This window comes from Cheilinus undulatus, linkage group 18 (genome assembly GCF_018320785.1).
Source record: "Cheilinus undulatus linkage group 18, ASM1832078v1, whole genome shotgun sequence".
Taxonomy (NCBI): Eukaryota; Metazoa; Chordata; class Actinopteri; order Labriformes; family Labridae; genus Cheilinus; species Cheilinus undulatus.
In genome coordinates, this window is record NC_054882.1 from 5,977,159 (window position 1) to 5,998,241 (window position 21,083).

General features: G+C 38.4%; 1 protein-coding gene across 2 annotated transcripts; it reads left to right on the forward strand.

The window, feature by feature from the left end:
• Positions 1-381: 381 nt before the first annotated feature.
• Positions 382-19,630, forward strand: LOC121525812 (metal cation symporter ZIP8-like). Of its 2 annotated transcripts, XM_041811952.1 has the most exons (8): positions 382-1,074; positions 3,120-3,282; positions 8,531-8,700; positions 8,798-8,920; positions 13,751-13,921; positions 15,705-15,912; positions 16,899-17,083; positions 17,533-19,628. In XM_041811952.1, exons 1-8 carry the CDS (start codon positions 850-852, stop codon positions 17,677-17,679), a joined length of 1,392 nt encoding a protein of 463 aa, XP_041667886.1. In that variant the 5' UTR covers positions 382-849; the 3' UTR covers positions 17,680-19,628. The 2 variants fall into 2 exon arrangements, with proteins under 2 accessions (XP_041667886.1, XP_041667887.1); XM_041811953.1 differs by lacking the exon at positions 13,751-13,921 and having other exon boundaries at positions 17,533-19,630.
• Positions 19,631-21,083: the final 1,453 nt, after the last annotated feature.

A 21,083-nucleotide genomic window follows, 5' to 3' on the forward strand; every position in this document is an offset into this window, starting at 1 on the left:
GAGCAAATATTTTTCTTGAAATGGTTAAATGTATCAGTTTAACATCTGATGTGTTGTTTTTGTTCTGTTGTGAATAAAATATGAATTTATGAGATTTGCGTTGCATTCTGTTTTTTATTCATTTTACACAGTGCCCCAACTTTTTTGGTATTGGGGTGTTGTGCTAATCTTCTGAGCAGGGCTGAGGTGCATGGGATGTCTCTGAGGACGTTGTTTTCTATGGTTATGGTGTAAATAAAAATGCAGTTTGATGTATATTAAATGCATCTTTGTTTACAGGAGGTGTCCTGCAGTGACGCACAGCTGCCACCAGGCGGCGACAGCGGCCTTTTTGATACCATCCTTCACGTGCTCTCATGTTTTTGATTTTTTTCCCTCCCAGCTGTTTGATAAATGAACGGAGTGAGACACAGCTGTACAGTGGGACATCCTGCGTGTTTTCTCTCTTTCACCTCCTCCACGCACGCATGCAGGACACTGTGTGTTTCAGTGTGTGTTTCCGTGTGTGTTTTCGGTGTGTGTGAGCTCGTTGCATACCAAGTGAAAAAGTCACAAAAGAAAGCATTGAAAGAGTGAGCGCACGCGGTGAGCTCCATGTTTGTTCCTTCGGAGCGGAGCTGGCTGATCTTTGGACCTGATCAGAGCTGATTGATCCTCAGAGAGCTGCTGAAATCTCCTCACCAGGACGGAAAAACACTCTGTCTATGAAAGTTTAAGGACCAGAATCTGGATCTGTGCAGCCATGGGTCGGACTGAGCTGAGCCTCCTCACTGTCCGGACTTCATGATGTTAGAGAGGAGCTCATCCTGCACAGAGATTATTTAAAGGAAACCCACTTCAACAGCGGAGATGTTGAACTCTAATACTTTTATAACGGGCCTTTTGCTTTTTATTTCCAAGTGTCAGAGTTTAAATGTGACTGACCAGAGTGGACATGTGTTTTTAGAGAATATTTTGCGCTTCTATGGAGAAAATCAGTCCATTTCTACGGAGAACCTGGAGAATTTACTGCTGTTAATCTCAGAGAGGAGGTCTGGTTCTGTAACAGAGGAGAATCCACTGGGAAACCAAGCGGTGAGTAAAAACAAATCTTTAATTTTAGCACTCTTGTTACGTTTTAGTGACCATTTATACAGTGGAGTAAAAATACACGCCTATCATTGCTTTACTGAAGTTTGAAACACTATTATTGAGCAGTTATTATGCTTTATTGCAGTTTTTACACTTAGAAACTATTTTATGATGTCATTGTACAGATTTTATACTGCAATAATTACTCTTTGAATACAATACAGCCCTAAATAGCCACTTTATGCATTTATACTAAACTTTTACATCCTTAACTTGTTTTTAAATCCAATATAAAGCCTGTTTTACTGCATTTAAATTAATAACTTCTGCTTTAATTAATTAATAGATGCAATAAAACTTCTCCCCTAGGCATTTCTTATTATAGCTTTCTTGTGCTGTGAAAAATGTTAGTTAGGTATATCTGTATAAAAACCCATCCTGACTGGTAGATTTAGGTCACTTTCTATATATTATAAATTATCAGTACACTATATTTAGCAGTAAAATTGAAAAAAAAAAATTCTCTGTCTTTTTCTATTCATAGGCCTGTAAAATTAAATTATTCTGCTTTTTTGGAAGCAGTTTGTGCCTCAAAGGCATGTCCATGACACTTTTATTAAAATAGTTCTTTGCTTTTCTCACTTGCTGTTTTTGCTTTTTGATGTTTTAACCCAGGGGTGTCAAACTCAAGGCCCGGGGGCCAAATCCGGCCGTGGGACAGTTTAATCCGGCCCGCAAGATCATATGATATTTCTGTTGTAACTGGCCAATCAGTTTGCAAATTTCATCAAGTATAAAAATGTCAAATTTTCCTAAGATATCCTTAATAAGTCATACAATCTGAAAAAGTAAGGAGTGAAAATAACTAGAAAAAAGTCAGGAATGTGAGTGAATGAATTGATTTGTGTTTTAATTTCATATTTTCAATTTTAGCATCTCACAATGGCAACTTAAAATTGGGATTTTGACTTATTATTTCGTACTTTGAGCATTTCAACTCATAATTTTGCCTTCTTTTATAATATATATTTGATGTTTTTAATGTATTTATAGATGCAACAACAATTTGGCAGTGTGAAACATGGATATTTCCCAATTATGAAAGGAAAGGAGATCACCAATGTAAAGTACTAACCCCATTTAGTATTTGATTACTGATAAAGTCTGATGTTATTGTCTGGGGATAAATACTGTTGACTGACATGTTTTTTTAACACTTTAGTTGTCTGGCTGTTGAGGTTTAAAAGTATAAGAGGAGTCTTTAATAAAGGTTGTTTTAATCTGTAACATTAATGGCGGTGTTTTCACTTTCTTGTCCGGTACATTTTGTTAAAATAGCTAAAACACTTTGATTGATACAGGCTAAATTTGACTGAAGACTTGTAGGTATTAAACTATCAAGATTTGGTTGAGCAAACCTTCGTCTTAGAGCATCTTTTCTGATGATTATTCTTATATAATATTATATGTGCCACTCTGCATCTTTTTTGTGATAATGGGGGATTTTTGGTTTAATTAATGAGCTTTTTAATCAGATCTTTGCCCATTTATGACATGATTTCAATTTTTTGTTTTTTCCCTTTTAGATTTATGATTTCTAGTTTGATGTCAGGCTTTCTTTTTTTGCAGATATTTGTGATTAAAGGAAAATTAGAAGAGTTCCTTCTATTTTTGATGTAATTCTGCTTTATTAAGTGCATTTGTCGATGTAAATTTGCATTCTTAAGAACTACTGTACTTTATTTGTTGGTCTTTATTCTGATCTTAACTTTACATAAAACCATGTCCGTTTATATTCCATTACCATTAATATACTGTTTTCAGTGTTTCAGTGTCATCAGAGTAAGTTTGAAATCGATATTGTCTGTTTTATCCCCCTAAAAACTCCACTTTGCCCACATTTTACAGATAAAATATAAGAAAAAATATTTAGAAGACAGCAGATAGAAGACGTATGAATGTAGATAAACAGTAGAAAGTACTGATGAGACAAAGAAGAGAATTTAAATTGATAAAAAGTTATTCATAAACGTCTGTGTGTCCCTCAGTGTCAGTCGGCCCAGGAGATTCTGTCCCACTTCGGCTTCAGTAATGTGACCGAGCTGACTGTGGGACATCTGGGCAGGATCTGCCCCGCCGTGTTGACCCAGGTGCTGCTGCCCTCCTGCCCCTTCACCGCCACCGATCCTGAGCTGACGCTCGACTACACTGGTGAGTTGCTTCATCGTGTTAAACGCTGGTTTATTTATCTAGCCCCCCGTAACTCAAATAATTCCTGGTTCACTGGGGTTTGTTTCCTTTGACTGAGTCTGGAGGGACGTTGATCCACAGTGACTCTACTCAGAGAGAGTTGGCACCTGTTACTGTAAAAAAGAACGCAGCCCTCATAATGAGTGTTTCTGTTTCTAACTTCTTCTTACTGATAAACTCTTAAAAACAGAGGATGTTCAGAGTTTCATTGATTCAGCTGTGAGGGTCTAAATACCGTCTCAGAGGTCTTCCTTCTCTCTTTATCTTTGTGGTCTTTTTTTTTTTTTTTTTTTTTTATCGTTCTCTGTCTGCTGCTAGAAAATCCTCCATGATGGGTAATGTGAAATATGTGTCATTGATTTTCACTCATATATGCTTCTCTGTATGTGGACTGTTGTTTTTTTTTTGTTGTTTGTTTTGACTGTTTTTCTCCCTAATTATTGTCATTCATAATTATTACTGTGGAGGCAGAAAAATGTGTGGAGTGGTAGAGTTCAAGACAGATTTCTCTGTTTCTAGTACGTATACTGTGTAGTGTTATATGGTTTTGTTTCAAATCATGTCTACATTTACACCATGCAAATGACATTTTTCTCTGATTTTCTTAAATAGCTGATGCAAATGACAGTGTAATTTTCAAGTTATCAACTGATAGAGCATAATTCAAATTTTATCGAACAAACCTCCCAATGATAACTTATTTTTCTCAAAAATAGAAACCTCAAAATGCACTGTTCCACATTATTATGCACAACAGAGTTTCAAAACATTTTAAAGGTTGTAAAGAACTGAAAATGGTCATTTGTTGACTTTGCAGCATTAGGAGGTCATATTTACTGAAATCAAAGCTATCAGTATTTCAATAAAAAATATCTTAACAAACAAAGTTCCATGTTAACATAGGAGCCCTTCTCTGATATCACCTTCACTATTCTTGCATCCATTGAACTTGTGAGTTTTTGGAGAGTTTCTGCTTGAATTTCTTTGCAGATGTCAGAATATCCTCCAGAGCTGCTGTTTTGATGTGAACTGCCTCCCACCCTCATAGATCTTTAGCTTGAGGATGCTCCAAAGGTTCTCAGTAGGGTTGAGGTCAGGGGAGGATGGGGGCCACACCATGAGTTTCTGTCCTTTTATGCCCATAGCAGCCAATGACACAGAGGTATTCTTTGCAGCATGAGATGGTGCATTGTCATGCATGAAGAAAATTTTGCCACGGAGGCCGCGGTTCTTCTTTTTGTACAATGGAAAAAAGTGGTCAGTCGCTTTTTTTTTTACCATGGAAGAAAGTGGTCAGTCAGAAACTCTATATAATTTGCCGAGGTCAATTTCACACCTTCAGGGACCCTAAAGGGGCCTACCAACTCTCTCTCCATGGTTCCAGCTCAAAACATGACTCACTCAATTGGGCTCACCTGGTAAACTAATGATCACAGGTGTCTGAGATTGAGTTCAGTGATCCAAAGAGCCTCACCATTATTCAATTATTTATTACCTCTGTTGAAGCAGATAAATGTGTGTCACTCTGGCATCCAGGGCAAAATTAACCAACAGGGACATTAAAGGGTGTTGCAATGTGTCCTAAAACAGCTGAATATTAAATATATTATCTATCTATTATGTTTTTATGCTTGTAAGAATATGATAGAGGCACTTAGTACTGAGACAGAAAATGTTAAAATGTAAAACTAGGATTTGAAATATAAAAGCAAAATTTAAACTGCTTAATGACAAAGACGTCTGACCACAGACTGAGCTGTCCGTGTTCGGGTATTTTTATGTGCCTTCGTGACGCATTTGTTTTGTTGGAGGGGGTTTTATTTGCATTTAAATCTGTTTCCTTGAAGATTTTTAGGGCTGTTGTTTTTCCAGCTGTTGTTTCCAAGGTCAAGCTTGGAGTGTCAGTGTCAACTTTAAAAGGCAACATGGACCGGAGAGGGTCAAAAGTGGCTCGGTAACACCTGTTGGCCACGCTGTAGGCCAAATGGTACCTCCTTCACCCCCATTTAACTCCAGTCAAACCCCACACCATTACATGACCTCACACGGAGAGGCAGAGGTGGATCAGTATGATTATACTTCCCTCTAAATAATGTGTGTACATCCCACCAATCACAGCGACTTGTAGAGATGTTTGACTCTGGACTCTTGTCTTACTGTAGGTCGTCGCTCTTCTTATCTGTCTCCTCTCCTCACTATCACTGCAGTCAAAAACTTTGTGACCTCCTGTGGCGATCCTCATTGTCCTGGATTGACCCACAGAGCTAACCTCTCAGACCAAGCGCCTAACGCTCCTCCTCTGTGTTGTTGACACAGTTACAGCCAACTGGGACTGTTGTTCACTGTGATTCATGCTGTTTCTTCATCGGCGTGTACGACAGAATTTGTCCTCTGATAATAAACAGAGTTGGCTCTTTTGTTGGGGTGAGCGTTGGTTTGTAAATATGCTATAACTTAAACTGATGCTTTAAGCCTCCATTAGATTTCCAACTAACAGCAAAAGTCAAGCTGTAGGTTGAGAAGGACTGTGGTGTTTTCTGTGATAGTGTGATTTGTAGAAATATTATAGACAAGGGATGCACATAAGGCCCAATGACCTTGATATTTGACCTCCAAAATCCACACAATTCATCCTCGAAATCAGGATGGGCATTTCTAACTTTTATGAAGTACTCTGAAGCTGATCGTTCCATGTGTCACATTAATTGTAGGCCAATCAGAGCAACAAAATATTGGCACTGCCCCAGTTGTTATTATTGTTCACTACAGTGGAACTAGTTAGTAAATGAAACTTGCTGTAGCCAGACAGTAGAGGAGCTTTCAGTGGGGTTCTTTGCGTTTCTTTTAATAAAGAAATGTCCCATTCTGATCCAACTACAGGCTAGTCCAGCGATACTCAACATGTGGCTCTTTTGTGATGATTTGTGGCTCTTGTATGTCTTTATTGATTTGAAATATTTTTCCCCCAGAAAAGATCAACTTTTACCTCAGAAACTGTACATTGCAAGTAACATTAATCAGTTTGTTTCCCACTCTTGTACAGTTGGCTTAAATTTTCAGCCTTTATTTTTTTGTTTGTATATTTCCATTGCCCTTATTGCAATTTTCCCCCCTTTTTGCCACCTTTGATCTATTATTACAGCTTTTTAAGTCCAAGTTTGCCTCTTCTTTTGCCCCTTTTCACCTGTTTTTTTCTGGGGGTTTTTTGTCTTGCTTTTTGCTATCGGCAATTCTTTTTCCATTTTTTGCCATGTTTTGCCCTTTTCACCCATTTAAGCTGCCTTTTTCCATTGAATGCCACTTTTTCCCATTTTTGCCACATTTGTCCAATTTATTCTCTTTTAGTCTCAACGTTTGCCACATTTTTAGTTTTTTTTTTTTACCGTTTTGCCACCTGCAAGTCATTTTTAAATCATATTTGCCACTTTTTCTCCCCATTTTTGCCAATTTTCACCTATTTCTTGCCATTTCTTTGCCAGTTTTTGACCAATTTTGCCACATGTAACTCATTTTTTATCAAACTTGGCCATATTTCACCAGTTTTTTTTTGCTTCTAGCTGTTTTCAATTTTTCCCCATTTTGCACATTCAAGCAGCCTTTTGCCATTGAATGCCACTTTTGCCCCTTTTGGTTACTGATTTTTGCCACCTTTAACTTAGTTTTTAATTAATTTTTGACACTTTTTCTCCCCGTTTTGGCCAACTTTCACCCACTTTTTGCCACTTCTTTGCCGCTTTTTGACCATTTCACCACTTTAACTCATATTGCTGCTTTAACCCATTTTCACTACTTAGATTGTTGCTCTTGCAAAGGTATTTTTTAACAATTTGGTTCTTTGGTTAAGCAGGGTTGAGTAACACTGGGCTAGTCACTTCATCTAAGCCACCACCTCTTCCAGCGGTAGTCACAGGCAGTCACTGGTTAATCAGTGTTCCTGGCTATCATTACGTCAAGAAGACAAAAGAACACTCCTTGCAACTCAGAATAAAAGGTTATTGAAAAGTATAAGTCAGGGGATGGATACAAAAAGAATTCCAAGGCACTGAACATCCACTGGAGTTCAGTTAAATCATCATCAGGAAATTAAGGACTATGGCACATGTGTAAATCTGCCTAGATCTGAGTGAGTGTGCAAGAAGGAGACTAGTGAGAGAGGCCACCAAGACACCTATGACTACTCTGAAGGTGTTCCAAGCTTCAGCAGCTGAGATGGGAGAGACTCTGCAGACAACAGAACAGCGTTCTTCAGCAGTCAAAGCTTTATGGGAGAGTAGCAAAGAGAAAGACACTGTTGAAGAAAACTCTGATTAAATGTGGACTAGAGTTCACCTAAAGGCACATGGGAGACTCCATGGTCAAGTGGGAGAAAGTTCTTTGGTCTGATGAGACCAATTCCCACTGTGAAGCATGGTGGTGGCAGCATCATGCTGTGGGGATGCTTCTCAGCAGCCAGCCCTCGAAGGCTTGGAAAGGTAGATGGTAAAATGACAATTTTTATCAGTCTGCAAGAGAACTACAGCTTGGGAGAAGACTTATTTCCAGCAAGACACCCAAGGGAGTGAATACTTTTTATAGGCACTGTGTGTCTTATTTTCAGCTATTCTGAACAAACTGTCATTGCACTCATAAATAAGGGGGGTGGGAGGGCTTTCTTGGGGCCCAGAGAATGGGGGCCTCTGAGGGTCAACAAAAACACTGCTCATTTTAAAGCAAAGCTGTAATAACAGCATAAATTCTCCAAAAGGAGACGGACGTTAGCCAGGAGGAGGCTAGCATCAACACTACTGATCTGATCCACATGCATTTATATTATTATTAAAACACGTCTATTTAGGGCCTGTTCCCTTTAGTTTACAGAGGCTGAGTCATTTCTGTGGGCAGGCTTGCTCATAGAAACGTGCGTCCTACCTTATTGACAGAACTTGGGCCAAAAAACATTGGATGACCTCCAAATGGTCACTAGTACACAGCCCACATGACCATAAATGTTTGTAGATTGTTTCCTGTTGGTGAAATCTTGTACATTTGTTGTTTTGAACACATACCATGTAGAAAAATCCAGCAAATGTTAAAATCTGAGCAGGGACAGAGTCATAAAGGAACTCAAACATGCCAGCATCAGGACAGGATGTAGACATCAGCTACATGAACTTCCGCCTAAAAACATGAACTTTTACTAACTGTTTATCCTTGTTTTGTGCTCTGACAGTGTGGGGTTACGGCTTTCTGGCGGTCACTGTCATCAACTTGGCGTCCCTGCTCGGTCTCCTGCTGATCCCCTTCACCAAGAAGTCCTACTTCCCCAAAGTGCTGACCTACTTCATCGGCCTCGCCATCGGGACGCTTTTCTCCAACGCTGTCCTGCAGCTCATCCCGGAGGTTTGTGAGAGATGGAGGGAGTTAAATCAAACCAGTCACCATGCTAAGAAAAAGAATGTTTTTGAACACTAACATTACATTCTCTGTTCATCCCCAGGCTCTGGGTTTTGACCCCAAAGCTGATAACTATGTGGCGAATGCTGTGGGGATATTTGCAGGGTTTTATATTCTCTTCTTTGTGGAGAAGATTCTGAAAATGACGCTCCGGGTCGACCATGAGGTGAGATAGCAGAGCCATAAATGTGAATGCTGTATCTCAGCAATATCATTAATTCCTGCGGTATAACTTCCTGTGAACAGCTCTGTTTGTTGGCTAATTTAGAGACTAATCAGGGATTACCGAGAGAACAATCTCAACATTCAGGACTCATGCAGTGTAAACATTTTTATCTCTTTACATAAAGAACAGGTGCATGAGACTGGAGATAATGACTCTGAGAATATATCACTGCAGATTTTAGTGAGTCCCTGTTATGCAGTTTTTAGGAAGATTCTGGCAGGGGTGTAGCGAAGGATTTTGGGACCTCAGAAAGACAATTACACACTGCCCTGGTTAGCTGGCCAGCCAAGCAACAAATGTTGCATTTTGATATATTTATGAACTATAATTTCTCTATAAAACCCAGCAATGTTTTTACTCTGGTACTGAAATTACCTTCACTAACTACACGCTAGACTTTATAGAGTCCTGGACACTCACAAAAGAAGCACACAAGTAAAAAGTCCAGGACAAAAACACATATATCTCTGCAGCTCCAGCTTGGAGAATCTCACGGATAGGTCTGTTGAGACGGGAAGGAAGGGGCTCTCTCTGTCAAGTCATAATGGTAGAATTATTAGTGTTAGCAGTAAGGAACACTGTTTATGCTAAAAGTGACCAAACAGGACAGAGAGAAAAGTATGACACTTTAGACAGCACAATGCTCCAGGCAAGAAAAGGTTAACACCTTAGAGCCATTAACTAAACCAGAGGTTCCCAAACTTTTAAGCCTGAGACCCCCAAAATAACGGGGTCGGGGATCGGACCCCCACCTTCCCTCAAGGGGGATAAAGTGCACAATGTTGCACCAAGCATCATGCACAAAACAAATATCTTAGGTTATTCTTATAACTTTAACTTTCATTTAAGCACAAATATCACTTGATAATTATGTTGTTATATTTAATTGAACTTGTTTTAATTATATATTTAAACAACAATTATGATTTTAAATCATACTAAGTTTTTCCTTGTTTTTTGGAAAGCATCCCGCAACCCCCCTGGGGGTCCAGACCCCCACTGAGGGAACCACTGAACTAAACCACAGTGCACTCACTTTTCTTTGTCAAGAGCTGAATTTATAGTGTTTAGAGGTGGACTAGCAATCAACTTTATTTATGTAGCACATTTCATTACAGAAAAGCTCAATGCGCTTTACACTGAGGGTTTAAAAATATCAACAATTCCACAATCATAAAAATCCCTTGTGTCAAACTCAATCACAGCAGGGGCCGGATTCTGGATTCAGGACTAACCTGAGGGCCTAAGAGGGTCATCTTTTTAACCATAAACTGTCAACCTTGTTTCACCGGTAATAAAATATGAAAAAAAAAAACTTAGCACTGATGATAAACGATTTTGACATTTAAGAAGTTAAAAAGATAAGTTTAAAGGCTCAGAATCAGAGAAAAGTAAATTTATTCATTCAAAAAGGTCAAAACATGAAATTGAAATAAAAAAAAAACAATTTTTAATGACAAATAAATTAAAAAGAAAGTCAAAATTATGAGTTTAACAGGTTAAAATATGAAATAAAATTTGTAATTATGAAATTAAAAGTAAAAATATGATTCAAAGTTTTGAATTGTTAGTCTAAAAGGTCAAACTATGGGATTATGAAGTCAACGTTTTGTGTTGAAAATATGAGCTAATATACAAAATAATTGGTTTCAAATTGAAAATGTTAAATTAAAACACAAATTCATTTCTTTTCCTACATTCCTGACTTCTTATCTAAATATTTTTACTCCTTACTTTTTCAGATTTTATGACTTAACAAGGATATCTTTAATCATCAAGGAAAAGTTCACATTTTTATACTTAAGGAAATCTGCGGACCTCATACTGATGGGCCAGTTAGAACAGAAATATGAGATCATCTTGCGGGCCGGATTTAACTGTTCCATGGGCCGGATTTGGCCCCCAGGCCTTGAGTTTGACACCTGTGCTTTAGAAGGCTTGTGAATAATCGCCTCAGACAAGACAGAAGTTAAACAACTGGAAGCCTAAAAGGAAAAAAAAGGGCACACGGATCACATAAACATACAGAGAAGTTATTCGTATGCTTTGGAGAATAGATGTTTTTAGTTTAGTTTTACATAAAGACACAGTAGTGATAGACCTCAGGTCTGCAGGGAGGTTGTTCCAGAGAAAAGGAGCACAGTAACTGAAGGCCCCCTCAGCAGTCTTCGTTCTGGTTCTAGGTATTGCTAAAGGACCTTCACCTGACCTGGCTATACCTTTTGGACCTTTTGAAGGGATTTAATACAAATTTCAGTGTGTTGACCAATTCATCAAATTTTTTAAATCAATAATGACACTAATTACAAGGAAAAACACCCAAACACCCCCATAATGAGACCCCCTCCCCCTTGTGCTACACCCATGGCTGCTTGAAATAATGTAGGTACTGTTAGAACTCAAATCACATATATACAGTACTTTACAGAACTCTAAGGCATATTTGGGCCAAAAACTGAGGCTGAAGTGAGGCATGTAACAGCAAGTAAGCCCACCTGAGGCCACCATCAGGTGGAAAATAGGATTGGCATAACCCCGGCCATGCTCTGGATGTCCTTGGATTACCAGGGGAAAATAATTTGTTGAAAGAAAAACAAGTCCACGCATTTAGGGTGGAGTGAGGGGTGGATGTGGTGAGTATGCATGGCCTAGGGCAGGGGATCTCAACCTTTTCAGCACGCTACAACCAAAATAAAGGTGCCAGAGACTGGGGACCCCCACTGTACCTGAAGGTGGCTGAACACAGCCATGAACATTCAAGAATAGTCATGTGCAGGCAAGGCCGCCCATTAGGGGAAAAATGGGAGAGCTTTCTGGGGCCCCGCCAAACTGGGGGCCAGCAAAATCATGGTCCATTGTAAAGTTAAGCTGTTGTACTTTATATTTAACCTGATTAATAACCACTCTAATCAAAGAAACAAATATCATTTTAATTCATTTCTGTAGTAAGTAGATCTCTTAAAAAGGTAAATCCTTTTGTTAAAAACAGAATTAAAATCTATTTTGAATAGTTAATAATGGTAGAAAATGGTGGGAAACATCGTGAAATTGGATTTTAAAAGTAGCAGAAATGGGTTAGTAGTGCCAAAAATTAGTTAAAAGTGGCAAAAATTACTAGAAAATGGTAAAAATGGGTTAATATTGGCAAAAAGGGCCATATTAAGTGGTAAAAGGGGATTAAAAAGTGGCTGAATTGGCACAAAAATTGCAAAAATAGTTGGAAATTTGGTGAAATGGCATGAAAAATTGATATAAACTGGCAAAAATGGGTATATCAAATTGTGAAATGTGGAGTACAAAGTGGTAAAGAGGGGTTAATATTGGCAATAATGGGTCAACAGAGCCAACAATAGGTGGAGAGTGGCAAGATGTGGTTTAGAAGTGGCAAAAACAGGCAGAAAGAAAGTAGTAGAAAGGATTTGAAAAGACAAAAAAAAGGATTTTAAGTAGAATTTTTTTTTAATTGGTGGGGAAAAGTGATGAAAACAGGTTAAAATTTGGCAAAATTGGTGTAAAGTGGCAACAGTGTAATTTTTAAAATATTCTTACTTTTTTGAAGGCATCTGGAGACCTGCTCTCAGTGACTCGCGACCCCCAATGGGGTCCCAACCCCAACATTGAGAACCCCTGGCCCAGAGTACTGTCCAAACAGGTAGTAGGGTTTTCGCGAGCCCCTGGTTGGGCTGTGGATGTCCCAAGGGACTGAAAACCAGTGGGGTGTACTACCAGCAGTAAAAAGGCCTGGACAAAAGAGATACTATTGAGCTTGACCTTGGATGCCAAATGACATGTGTGTCAGCATGTGCTGACCTTGACTCTGTCCCACCCCCTGGAACGTTGGGCCCGGTAGTGAATCTTTAAGCACCTTACGACTGATTTTGGAGCAGAATATGAGGGCTTTTGGGAGACTCTTTGAATTACATGTGAAATGTGTGATGGGCTTGATTTTCAAATAATGCTACCCCCAAAAAATAAATTTAAAATCTGTGAAGCCGACATGCCATGTTCAGTCAGGTTGTGAGTGATATTTTTGCACAATAATTCTTTTGTGGTAAACATTTTTTTAACTACTAGGTGCATATTTTTTCTTCATGTTTACAGTTTTGTATTTGAATTTGGCTTTTGGGCCGCATAGTTTGCAGAGGGGGGCTGCTTGTGGCCCAAGGGCTGCATTTGCCCACCCCTTTTTTACAGTTCCACATTTTCTACAGGGTTTGGGGAAAAATATAGATTTACTGAAAAAAAAGAAATTGCATAATTTGAGACCTTGAGCTGCGATTTGACGTCCTGAAAGTAGGTTAACAGTTTACAGCTCATTTACAGACTTTGATGTGAGCTTTTCTACGTATCAGGGATCCTTTGTTTCCAGGGCTGAATGTTATAAAGCCCCAAATCTTCTTAAAATGATGCAACAAGGGGCCTTTAAATTTGTCAACATATGATGGGTTAGTATGAGGAAATCTGTGTTTCCACATACCTTTGTTCCAATTCAAGTCCTGTGAATCTGACGCACTTCTCAGAAATTTTTCCTCCCTTGGTTAAATATTCAGGGAAAATTTCTCTGTGTCAGTATGCCATAATCACACACAGATTTCTGATAATATACTCCTTAAAACCTATGCCCTCCTCCTCTTTGCATACTAAGAATATTCACATATTTTTACCCTGCAGAGGCTAAGATCAACACAAACCCAGAGCTCCTCATAAAAGCTCTAAATGTTAATTCAAGCCTCTGTTCTGTATCTGACTCTGTTTCTTTCTTGTCTTTAGCACGGCCACAGTCACTTCACTCCTGCAGAAGCTCTTCAAGAAAACTCCCTCCAGAACGGAGACATACTGGACAAAAAGGACTCCATCATTTTGACCAACATCAGCACCATCGCCACGGACAAGAGCAGCCCAAACACGGAGCCTCTGCACGCAAGCATGACACCTTCTCAGGTAACAGTGCCGACCGAAACCCTCTCCTGTGTTTGGTGAACTCTGATCCTCGCCCTGCAAACGTGTCAGATCAGCCACAGTCGATCGCTTTAATCTAATGAGTAGCTAACTCTGAAGATAGCAGTGAAAACAGTGAGTCCTTCCTGAACCCTTATCTGAAGTAATTCTGGGTTCAGAATAGATATAATCCTCTATCAGAGACACACCTGACAGGTATTCATTATGCTCTATAAATGAATCACAGATTTTAAAACACCTTATCAGTTTTATTGCACATGTGAAACTGTGCTTGCATAAACAGCACTCAGAATAATGAGTAATAAAGGGCCACAAACAGTGGTACTCAAATGTATTTCTGATGCTCTATAATTCAGACATTTCTGTTGTTTATTGAGCTGTTATCAGTGACAGAGCGATCAGCACTGCTGTTAATATTTAACAGTTTAATCTCTGCTCTTGTATGGAGGAGTCTGGCTCTAAAGGGATCAAAACACTAAACAAACAGCTGTGACAGAGGGATCGAGCAGTGAAACTGAGCCACAGACCCTTTAGATCATTTCCCCTCCTGCTAAATGAAGGAATTGTCCGTCCCAAGCACAAAGACTCCTTGTTTGGCCTCGACCAATAAAAGAGGCGTTTTGTCACCACGGCGTCTCTAAAGCGAGGCCCAGAGGCTCTGTTTAGGTCCCTGTGCTCTCAGGTTTCTCATTACAAATACTTCATCCTTTATATTTGTAATTGAAGAATTCCAGTTTCAAATGCTGCACATTCATCAGGAGAAAATATGTCTTGTTGTTGAAAGAGAAGGGCACGCTTTGCCCATTAAAGCTTAACATGTCCTCACAGTGATGCCCAGACTTGGAGGAAGCTTTGAAATCTGGGATTTGTGATTCTCTTACCAACATTTGGGTTTTTAGGATGGTTTCTGTTGAGATGTGTGCAGGATGAACCACTCTAACCAAATACTGTATAAAGCATGGACATGGTTTCACTTATTGGCTCTGCAGAGGCATTTTGAAGCCCAACGATGGAGGTCGCCATGTTGGAAACACTGCCTTAAACTAACTTTTTTAAGTCTAAGTTTGAGCTCCAATATGAAACAATTAAACCAATTTTGAGAATGGGTTGGTAGCGGTGGGTGGGGTTTACTTTTACTGGAAGCTGAAAGCAATACCTCCTGCCTGTGTAGTGATTAGCTTAGATGTAGCTATAGTATAGCAGCAGTTTTGTCAGAACTGGGCTATTTTCTTTTTTTTTTTTTTCTTTTTTTTTTTAAAAAGGAACCCTAACCCTACCCTTTTGGAGTGGCCCAGTCAGAGTCCAGACCTGAATCCAACAGAGATGCTGTGATATGACCTCAAGAGAGCTATTAGTCCAAAATTCCTCTTGAATGTTGTGCAGGTGATTAGCAGCTAAAATAAATGCTTGGTTGAGGTTAAAGCTGTCAAAGTAGGTTCAACCAGTCATTAATCTGGCATTCACTAACTTTTTCCATCAGCACTGTGAATGTTTAATGGCTGAAGACTTTACATCGTATAATTGTTGGTGTGTTTGTGTTGTGGATGCTTGAGAAACTGCATTTTTCAAATACAAAATGTTTAACTTTGTCCTTAAATTTCAGGATGATTTGAACTTTGGGTTTAAACATACAGCAGAGATATCATCTCATGTTATCTTTTTGCATCACTAAATCCACATACAGAACATCACTGTTTACCTATGACTTCTCTGTGCTATAATCAAATAGCAGCAGAGGCTTTAACCTCTTCTGCTCCTCATGCAGGAGGTCCAGGTGTCAGGTGTGATGTGTCACTGGCTGCGTGGTAAAAGGATCTCCAGCATCAAGACGGTGGCGTGGATGATCACTCTGAGCGACGCGCTGCACAACTTCATAGATGGTCTGGCCATTGGTGCATCGTTCACCGTGTCTGTGCTGACGGGGTTCAGTACGTCCACCGCCATCGTGTGTGAGGAGTTTCCACATGAGCTGGGTGAGGTTTACTTACATCCTGTTGAAAATCCTGATGAGACCTTTCATCAGGTTGACTTCTCATGCTACACAGTCAATCAGCTCTAGCATGCAAAATTTTATTTTGAAAGTTGCTCTGTTTTCTGAGCTGAATTTCTGAGAAAGCATATGCTATGCAATGTATCAGAAATCCTGTAATCCTTTTGAGTTGGTGGCATTAAACAACAGTCGGATCTTAATGTAGAAATTGGTGTTAACTTCACAAACAGGCTTATAGTTTGAGGCAGACTGGAAAAAATACAAAGAAAGTCTTACCACAGAAAAGCCTTTTAGGAGGGAAATAGATCAAACTAAAATGAGTGATCTTTGTCGACCTCTACTGGAACACCGCAGAACTGCACCAAAACTTTTTTACTGTACTCCATATAAATTTCAGTAGTGACAGAACATTGGCTGGGCAATGCGAAACTTTAAAAACAAGGTGTTTGTGGAGGATACAGTGAGCTGAGCTGCAGAGAAATCAGAAAAACAGCAATAATAAAACATGAAACAAAAACAGGGTGGTGTAAAGAAGAACATTTTTGGTTTTATTGTCCTTTAAAGCCTGAAAACACAAATAATAGCCAGAAAAAAAACTTGTTTTTGGAACTGAAATGTTTATTTAACCTTCTACTGAAATCCCAAAAAAGAACAATTTCCATAGAATTTAACTAACAGTAAATATTTTTTGTATCACATTTGACACATTATGCGTCTTTGGCAACCGATAATCCACTTAAGGGCATTTTTATAATTTATCAGATTGTATTTAAAATGTTTTAGTAATTTATTGATCATGTTGATTAGATAGAGGTATCATAAAAGTATGTATCAAATACGATACAATAGGCTTTAAGAAGTTAAAAGCGGAATATATGGTAGCTACGGTGCATTTATTCAGCTGTATGGTTATTTAGTCTCTGTTCTTCTGATAACTTTATTTAACCGTCTGTTCTGTTCCTCCCTCAGGTGACTTTGTGATCCTGCTGAACGCCGGTATGAGCGTCCCTCAGGCCATTTTCTTCAACCTGCTGTCGGCGGTCTCATGTTACGTCGGTCTCGTGTTTGGCATCCTGCTCGGAAGCAACTTTGCCCCCAACGCAATCTTTGCCATCGCGGGAGGAATGTTCCTGTACATTGCACTGGCAGACATGGTGAGTTAGATTACACCTGAGGACACTCCTCATGTGCACTCTGCTGGTCAGTGTTATAGTGAAAACTCGCCTGAACAATCCGATCTGATCCTAAATCAAAATAACAACATTCCACCTTTGTAAATACAAACCCCTGTTTCAGAAAAGTTGGAGCGGGAATTGCAAATCCTTTTAAGTCTATGTCCAACTGAACACAAGATATTTGATGTTGAATAACAAGATACGATAGGGATAGAGATAAAAACCCAGTTCCACGTTTTTTAAAACCTGAAAAGCAATAAAATTTGAGCTTATCAATACTAAAAGGGGTGCAAAAGATGCATCTTCAGCTTTGGTGGAGGTCTATCGCATTACTTCCTGTGTTCAGAGTGAGCTTTTTTCTGCAGAACAGAACTGATGCACATTGTCAGAGTACTGCATAAAAATCTGATCATATTTCTTGTTCTCAGTTTCCAGAGATGGACAGCATAGCACGGGAACAGAAGAAAATCTCCACTAAGATCGTCTTCTTCCTGATCCAGAACGCAGGGCTGCTCACCGGCTTCACCATCATCCTGCTGATCACCATGTTCGCAGGAGAAATCAACCTGGGATAGAAAGAAGGAGAGAGAGAAAATAAACTGGAAATAACGAGCTGCTTCCATTTCTGCTCCTTCTGCAGCAGGAAAGTGAATGTAAAGTGAATGTTTTGTACAAACAAAACCAAATGTTTAAAGGGAAATACTGCTTTTATATCTCTGACTATCAGTTTAGTCAACTTTGATTAAATAAGGGAAAATCTTTACAATCATTTGATGTATAAACTTTAGTCAAATTTGTTTTTGTGGAGACAATAAATTATTTTTTCAGTCTTCATATAATATGAAATACTTGACCTTTATTTTTCTGATGCTGTAGTTTAAAATAAGCTGATTTTGATCTGCCTTTAGTGGCAGAAGTCTTTGACCTCTGTGGCTGTCACTGGCTCCTTTTATGAGTTTTCTTTGCATGTTTTTAACTATATTTTATCTTCTGCTGTCTATCAGATTATACTCTTAGGGAAATATCTGCCAAACTATGAAAGAAATCTCATAAATACTTCAAATTAGGTTTGTCACTCTGTCAGACTTTTTAACCTAGATGCATTTCTAGTGGAAATCTAACAAAAAATACAGCTGTTTTGATGCCATAGCACAAGGATGCAAGCCCGAGGCACCTGATGTTTGATTCTTTCCATAGTAGAAAGCCTGGATCATGTGAGCCATTTGGTTATTTAAGGGGGCTTTAAAGCCAATCTGCAGCAGCTTCCAAATTTAAAACAATGTCTAAAACTTACCTTTGAGCTCAACACACGAAGAGGTGACAGAGGTGTGTATATCATATCAGCAATGCCCCTGATTATTCATAACACGTATCCCTCTTAAACCCAAATCAGACAAGTTATAAAAACATCCTTTGTATATTGTGTGTTCATAAAAATATCAAATATTCCCACCAAAACTGTGTTTGATGCATGTTATAAACATTTTTAGTTCTACTGTAAAAATGGGGATTTTAACATGAGTTGTATATGTGATTGGTGCATCTGCAGCCAGCCTCTAGTGGACACTCAAGGAACTGCAGCTCTATGTACTTACCGTGAAGGTTGCTGCTTGGAGTTTTTTCAAGCAGCATTAGTGACTTCTTGTGTGTGTCAAATGGTTCTTTCTCTATTTTTTTGCACACATCATCTTTCAGTTAAAGATACAAATCATTTTTTTTTTTCATTGGTTAATTAAATTCATAATCTTCAAAATGGGCTGAAGGGTGGTGCAGTGATTAGTGCTGCTGGTTGGAATCCCAGTCAGCCAGGGACTTTTCTGTGGAGTCTACATTATAAAATCATGCAGGTTCTCTCCAGGTTTCCTTCCACGCTAGTCGTGTTAATTGGTGACTCTAAATTGCCCGTAGGTGTGCCTGTCTTTTTGTCTCTCTATTTTAGTCCTGCTACAAGTCCAGGGTGTAGCCCGCCACTGCAATGATTGCATCATTGTAAAAGTATAAAACAGTTTAACAAATTTACCTCCAATGATAAGAAGTCTGATCCTCATAATAATAAGGGTTTGTGTTCATAAACATGGCAGAAAAACACAATGAACAACCATTGCATTTATCAAAAATTTAAGGCTTCAAATACCAAAAACAGATTAAACAAACCTTCATGAATGCTGAAGAGATTTTATGTGCAACTAACACACAGAGAATGATTAAGTAATGTACTTTAACCTCTGAAAAAGGTCCTCCACTTTGTACTTGATTTTTTTTTTAAGTTTCTTAAAACATTATTATGTTCACATGCAAAACGTCTGTTATGCTTCAACGTTTATTAATGTAGATATTGTGATACAGGGAACAGTTTTTGTCAATATTTTAATTCGGTATGTCATTTTGTTTTTTTAATACCTGTAAAGATAAAGCAAACTATTGAAATATACTATTTTGATAGCACAGTAATGTGTCTTTTTATTCTATAAGTTGATAGTTTTAAATAACAAGCTTTTCACTCAAACATACACCTGATGTGTTTCATGATTAACAGTAGGTAAAAGCAGCAATTTATATTTCCACCATACAAAAGTTTATTCACACTGCAAAGTGCAAATCTTAGCAGTTGTGTTTGTTATATTTGTGTGTTGTTCCTGAGTAATATATGGATGATTTTAATCCCAAACACATTGTGCAAGAAAGTTAAGTTATATTTTGCATAAAAATTATCAGCATAAATTAGTGAGTAAAAATCCGTGATGTTCTCAATAAATTTGTTTTTATCCATGTACACTGGTATTTAAAGATCCTCTCCTGCAGTTCTCAAACATCTACAAAGAGAACTAACAGCCGACTGCCCTTTCACTAACAACCAGTCTTTCTCTCTTATCCCAGGAAGAGACCAGGTCTGTCCAAAGAAGCGACTGGGCCTGTCACGTCCTCAAATAAAAAGCCATCCTCCAATCTGATTGAATAATAGCAACACAGCAAAATTAGTGGTAGCCTTCAGGCTGCCACTGGCCCCAAAGGCTGGACGCTGATCTGCTTTGAAGCTGACTGAAAAAAAGTTTGTTGAGCAATTGATAGAGTCCTATGAGCCTCCTTTTATTCTCCTTTCTTTTCCAGTACTCAACTTATGTTCAGGGTCTAACATGTCAACAGGCTTTGCCCATGGCCAGTTAACATATAATAAAAGAAGGGGGAGCTCACATTTTGAAAAAAAAAAAAAAAAATCAGTTTAAACAAAACAAAATAAAACAAAACAAATTATATATATATATATATATATATATATATATATATATATATATATATATATATATATATATTTGTCCAAATAACATTGTTGTGTCATTACTGGATGGATTAGTTTTTTACCTCATAACCCCCGACAAGTGGTGGAGACCCAGGATGATTAATATTTAATATTTTGATGAGAAATTGGACAAATGAGCAACTCTGCCCGTGAAACAAAAAAAATTTATTTGTTTGGTTAAAAAAAAAAAAAGGTTGAAAAACATTGCTCCCTCGTGGCCTCTGCAAGCGGTATTATTTCTTTATACCCACTATAGAATATAACGTTGAATCTAGTAAATCATATACATACGTCTGTCTGAATCATCCTTTAATGTGGACCCTATAAATGTAAAGTTTTGACCTGGCTGTTGATCTTCCATATACATAAACAAAACCAGACAGGCAGTCTGCAAATCCCAGCCAATCAGGATTAGCCTAGAAGTGACGTTGATAGCGTGGGCTTCATGAGCACTCGTAAATGTGAACATCCATAGAAAACCGTGGGAAATTTTGTTAAGATAGACAGATTTCGATGTTCTATGGCTGTCGTTATTTGTAGTTTGTGGTTTTTCAGTGACATTTACAAAGTTTCTATATTAAAAAAAGCTTCGAAGTTTCACGAAAATCCCGCTATGAAATATCATTTCATCCTCTTTTCGGTGTTAATACAAACAAGCCATTTAAATTAAAATAAAGCTTT